At 42.7% G+C, this 5,587-nt stretch overlaps 1 protein-coding gene across 1 annotated transcript; it reads right to left on the reverse strand.

The window, feature by feature from the left end:
• Positions 1-1,076: 1,076 nt before the first annotated feature.
• LOC100891627 (52 kDa repressor of the inhibitor of the protein kinase-like) lies at positions 1,077-4,306 on the reverse strand. Its single transcript, XM_030994361.1, has 4 exons — positions 2,864-4,306; positions 2,543-2,697; positions 1,843-2,050; positions 1,077-1,608 (listed from the first exon to the last, which is right to left on the reverse strand). Exons 1-4 carry the CDS (start codon positions 4,304-4,306, stop codon positions 1,252-1,254), a joined length of 2,163 nt encoding a protein of 720 aa, XP_030850221.1. The 3' UTR covers positions 1,077-1,251.
• Between the last annotated feature and the right edge of the window lie 1,281 nt (positions 4,307-5,587).

Here is a 5,587-nt window from a genome sequence, read left to right on the forward strand (position 1 = left end):
ACTAGATAGATTCCCCTACCAGAAGATGGCGCTCTTCCAAGCTTCGGACAGGCAACATTGAGTGTCATTTTGACTACGAAAAAATAGCGCTTTCGTAAGATTTTAGCACCAAAATATTGTACGAGTGTTGTGAAAAACACCTTTCTGATAGTTCTATCTTATTTAAATCTACCCAAAACGAAAAAATAATACTTTTTTTCATGAAATCAACACAGTCAAACTTACCCCCGTCGTACGATTTTGATCCGGTTTCCAAACCTCCGATGAATGCGCACTTTAGCGCGCGCGCTATGTGCTGTACGTGCGCTATACGTGCGCTACACATGAACGTCCGAAGGTTAGCAAGTGCGTCCGAAGCTTGGCATGAAAACAGGTTCGGCGGGTAAGTAAATAATTATAGTTTTCCATTTCTTACTAATTTTCTTTTACATGATATACATAAACAGTATTTGTACAATAATAATATATTTGATCTTTCAATAATTAAAAAAAGAATTTAATGTTTTCCCCCGTTTTGTCTTAAGTGTCCGAAGTTTGGCGGTTTTACTCTACAACCAAAGATATAAGAAGAAAACTGACCAAGTATTCGTCCTCAAAATCGTACATGTAAAAATGTCCTTAGACATTCGACAGCTGAAAATGACGCGCACGGTTGCGTTACGTGCGTTCTCGAAACCATAATCGTACCTCGCACACACACACACCATCGTGGGGAGCTAGTGGGCTGGGAGTTTGCCATATGCCATATCAATGCACCTTCGGAGCTCCGCAGCGTGCAATTTTAGCGGAACTCGAAAGGTTCGTGGTGGGAAGGTGGCGGGCTAGCTTTTTGCCAGAACAACGCTAGATCAGCTGCTGGCAAAATGAAAATAACTCAGGGGCGGATCCAGCTTTTTATAAAGGGGGGGGTTGGGGTGGTATGCGAGGGAGCGTAGCGACCGAGTCCAAGCGAGCGGAGCGAGCGAGGGGGGAGGGTGTGGGAGGGGGGTTTCCCCCCTCCCACAGTAGGGAAAATTTTTGAAAATCTGTGTGTGAAAATGGCGTTTTCTTGCATCTAAAACACCACTATTTTTGGTATAGAGGTCGTTGCCAAATTAACCCCCATGAAAATTTGTAAAATTAAGTTGCATTTTCCTGCAATGTAAGGCCTGTTAACAACACAGATACAAAGAATTGGGGACCCTGGAATAAGCACTGTTAGCCTAATACTTTTATTATGAACAGCTTGTCACTAATACTCACTGGCAAATCTCAGTCAAATATGATGGACTGGCAGAAGAGACGCCTTGGATGTTTCTGTACAAATCCCTGAACTATTTTGCTGGAACTTAGCTGCAGGGTTGCCTGGTAGTGGATAGCCATGAGGGTGAGTCCAGCAAGCCTCTCTTCCCCCATAGTAGATCGAAGATATGTCTTTACTCTTCTGAGTGCCGAAAAAGAACGTTCAGCCTCGCAGCTGGTGACTGGAGACGTGCAGCCCAGAATGATCAGCGTCCTGATGTTAGGAAAAAAGTCCTCATCAGCATGTCCCAGGCAGTCAACCAAGTTCTCAGGAAGCTGAGCTTTGTCCATGTTTTGAAAAAATCTTGTCCAGCTCTGGATCTCTGCCTGAAACATAAATATATTAAATATCACAGTGCTGTCTCTTGGTGTCAAACAATTATTAATATTGAGTACATTCAAGTGCCAACATAAGTATACAACTGTTTTCTGCATGGTGGGTGTCGATGATCCCGGGGGGATGGGGGATATATCCTCCCCCCCCCCCTTCATGACCCATAAAATCATCCCCCACCCAATATTGAAGGTCATAAGAATAAGAAAACTGGGAGAAAATGGTACCTTTAAGTTTTCTGGTGAAGGAAGATCTGCTTCCCAGAACATCAGCTCCTGCATCTGTTCGTCAAGAGCCTCTGCGTTAGTCAGGAGTACGCTCGGAAGAAGTCCCATAATGGACCTCATGCATCGGTTTTCTGGGGAGAATCTTTCTGTCAGACCTTGGCTGAAGCTATCCAGAAAGGGCACAGCTATCGCTCTCTTGAAATATGTGCTATAACCAAAGAGAACAAATGACAATATATTGTCATCATTGGAATATACTATCTTTACAGAACATATAATTGCATTTGGAACTGTACTGGAGATTGTTGAAGATAACTTTAATTAAAAAGAAATACTATTTCCATGTTACTCAAAAACTGGTAGAAACTATCCATGCCCAAGGAGAATAATTCCGCATACTGAGGAAGGGGTAGATCCCCCATTTCTTTAGTGACTGACATGGAGCTACTTGTTATATATCCTTTATTAACTAGAAAATAATGACAAGCTGTACAAATAATAGAATTATAGAAAACAAAGATGGTTATTTTTAGCAAAAGATGACCCCTCCGAACATTAGGCTCCCATCTTATTGGCTAGATTACTGATAATGAGTCATTAAAGTCAGTAGGTATTGTTCCTTAGTATTGCACATTGTCGTCAAGAATGCACAAAATAAAAAAATGAGAAAATATCAATGACATACTGGTATAGTATTCACCTTGGTGTATCAGCAGGAACATTAGCTCGATTTCTCTGCACATTGGTCGTTCTTGGAGTTTCCATGCTACTCCCAACGTCCTCTGCAATTGCACAAGACTCAATGAACCATTCATCCCACACTTCATCGATGTTCACGCGCATGCTTTGGATTTCCTTGGTGACAAAGTCAATGTGACCATACGCCTTAAATATGTCACTGTCTCTCTTCTGAAGTTTGACACTTAGTGCCTTTACCGGTTGCAGTCCATTTTTTGAGAACCACCAGTGCGCTGATATGAGTTCCACTGGTAAGGGAACATCTCAGGCCCTCTGCTTTTACCAGGGTTTCTCTGTTCCAGTCCCAGTCTTCATAGTTCTCATCTTCTCCACTTTCTTCAGGTGCAGTTGTCAGCAGTGGATAAAGACCTGGTGTCACCATGGAGTGCAAGCAGGTGACAATGTATTTGTACAGAAGCACCAGGGTTTCCAGGCAGTCATGGCGCTCCACCCATCTCGTCTTACAAAGGCCCTTCAGCTTCTTTACCTTTTGTTCAGGTGCATAAACCTGGAGCACAAACTCCAAGTACCGTTGCCTCTTTGGGGAGAGTTGAAAGAAGAGGTACAGCTCGTTAATGATCCCAATCACATTGCGCAGTGCCTGAACTTTGCAGGAGCCAGCTACGGCCAGATTCAAGACATGTGATCTGCAGTGGGTATAAAGAGCAAGTGGATTCTGGGCCTTGATCTGTGCCTGGGTACCAACATTGCTGCTAGACATTGCACTTGCCCCATCATAAGCCTGACCTCTAATGTTTTTCACATCTAAACCATTTCTGCGGAGGATGGACATGATAGCCTTCCCCACCTTCTCTCCAGTGGCGCGTCTGAGGTGAATGAAGTCAATGAAGACTTCCTTGATCTGTGGGTGATCAGCTGTTGACAGATCAAGGAATCTGACACAGACAGAAAGCACCTCTTGGTTGGCATGGGGATCAGTGACTTCGTCAGCTATGATGCTATAGAAAGTTGTTTTCTTGAGAGGGTGCAAGAGCTCCTCCTTCAGACATTCTGCTGCTGTTAGGATGATATCATTTTGGATAGTCTTAGAGATGTATTTCTGGTTCTTCTTGCCTCTTCGCAGATTTTCATCCAGCACTGGATCCCTGGCAGCTGTGTGTTCCAGTAAAGCCAGAAAGTTCCCTCTGTTAATTAGGGGGTTGGCTGTGCTGTCATCTCTATGTCCTCTCAAGGACAAACCCTGTCTTGCCAGTAGTAGAATTATTTCCACGATCTCGACCAGGATGTGACGATTGGTTTCAGATAGTCGCTGAGCCTCATAACTGAGTTTGTTGTCAATTCTAGACTCAGGATTCTGGTAAGTGCTGATAAAAGCCTTTGCTGTGTCAGTAGCCTGCTTGTGGTACATGTTGGCAGCATGGTTGGTGAGGATGCCATCTTTGCCCTTGGCACGAGCAAACTTGGTGAATGGGACTTTCACTAGAACTCCAAAAGTACTCTTGTTGCTCTTTGCATACAAGGTACAGTATTTGCAGAAACCACCCTTTTGTGATGGTGAATATACCAGCCATGGGTACTCTTCAAGCCAGGAAATCTGGAAGCTAACTTTCCAATTGTTGCCGCCCTTTCTAACTTCTTGGAATGCCAGCATGCTGCTCTTGTCAGGCTTGAAATGGTTTGTCAGGAGCTGAAACTTTTTTGTGTCCGAGAGTTTTGATTTCTCATCTGGAGCAAGCAAACCGACATCAATGACATCAACATCCATGGCAGACTCCTCAAACTATAGATTGACATCAGGACTATTACTACAGACTCCACCTGAAGTAGACCCAACCCCACCCCCAGCAGAACTAGGACTGTCATCACTGCAAAGGACACTGTCACCACTGGTATTTGTATCACCCTGATCAGAAGCCACTTTGTGATCATCCTTCTCAGACCTGTATAAAGGATGTGAAAACACTAACTTCAATAGCTACTATTTACTAAACCTGTTCATTATCATGACCATCCTGTAAATGATGAACTAATCCTGCAAACTAAAATATTTGTTAAATGTTGTGTTTTTTAATGAGAAAATATAGTTTTTAATCATTGTTACAGCAAATAAAATTACTTAATTTTTGTGGCCCAAAAGGACAACTGCCAAAAAAGTTCATATGAAGCTCTGGGAAATGCAAACATAATTAATATTCTATTCTACTGGCCGAACGGGCCATTAAAATTTTCCTACTCACATTCTAAAAAAAATTGTTAATGGCAGTTTGATCACTTTCCTAAATATGCCCAAGTATAATTGATTCAATTTTAACTTAAACTAGTCAAAATTAATACAGTAGGTATCATACCCGGCAAGGGGGGGGGGGGGCAGGAATACCTGGCCCAAAAAGTGGTAGGCAAGTGCCGCTGGCAAAAAAAATAGGGGGCATCGCCATCGGCAAGGGGATACTATGAAAAATAGGGGGCATTGGAACGACCGGAATGGCAGATTGGAAGGAAAACCCAATGCTTTGGAACAGTTTTTTTTTTTTTTTTTTCATTGACAAGAAAAAACAGCATGCTTTGGAACGTTGTTTTTTTTTTGTATTTTTTCATCTACAAGACAAAAAGTGTGATGTACAAGAACGGCTTCGAGCGAAAAAAGGCGATGCAACTCAGCGGCACATACCTACTACCCATTTTCTAAATGGCATTTTGAACTTAATACCCCCCCCCTCCCCCGGGTTATCATTTAAACATGGTATTATGAAGTATAGTTACTCGGATATGCTATCTACAGAAGATATGAAACTACTCTGTTATACAGTTATAGAAGAAAAAATCAAAGCATAAGTATAAGAGTTGTATACTTTGTTATTTTGCCGTTGGCTTAGCCTTAGATTACTCAGCGATTCATCAATCCCAAAACACGCCTGCGCTCTGGCAGAGAATTTGCACACACACCGTACACAGCTACTCAAATTGCAAGCTGACCAGTCGGGCGACTGAGCGCCCTTTCCCCGCGAAGCGTGGGCGCTGGATGTGTTTTATTTACTCAAATTGTAGT

Source organism: Strongylocentrotus purpuratus, unplaced genomic scaffold (genome assembly GCF_000002235.5).
Source record: "Strongylocentrotus purpuratus isolate Spur 01 unplaced genomic scaffold, Spur_5.0 spur5_scaffold_21, whole genome shotgun sequence".
In the NCBI taxonomy this organism is placed as follows: domain Eukaryota; kingdom Metazoa; phylum Echinodermata; class Echinoidea; order Camarodonta; family Strongylocentrotidae; genus Strongylocentrotus; species Strongylocentrotus purpuratus.

Bases quoted from the DNA above. Each gene is read 5' to 3' on its own strand.
- LOC100891627 (XM_030994361.1), bottom strand. From the start codon at position 4,306: ATGGATGTTGATGTCATTGATGTCGGTTTGCTTGCTCCAGATGAGAAA. The intron at 2,698-2,863 runs GTAAAAGCAGAG...TTTGTCACCAAG, and splicing joins ACTGGAACAGAGAAACCCTG to GAAATCCAAAGCATGCGCGT. The intron at 1,609-1,842 runs GTACCATTTTCT...TTTATGTTTCAG, and splicing joins CTTCACCAGAAAACTTAAAG to GCAGAGATCCAGAGCTGGAC.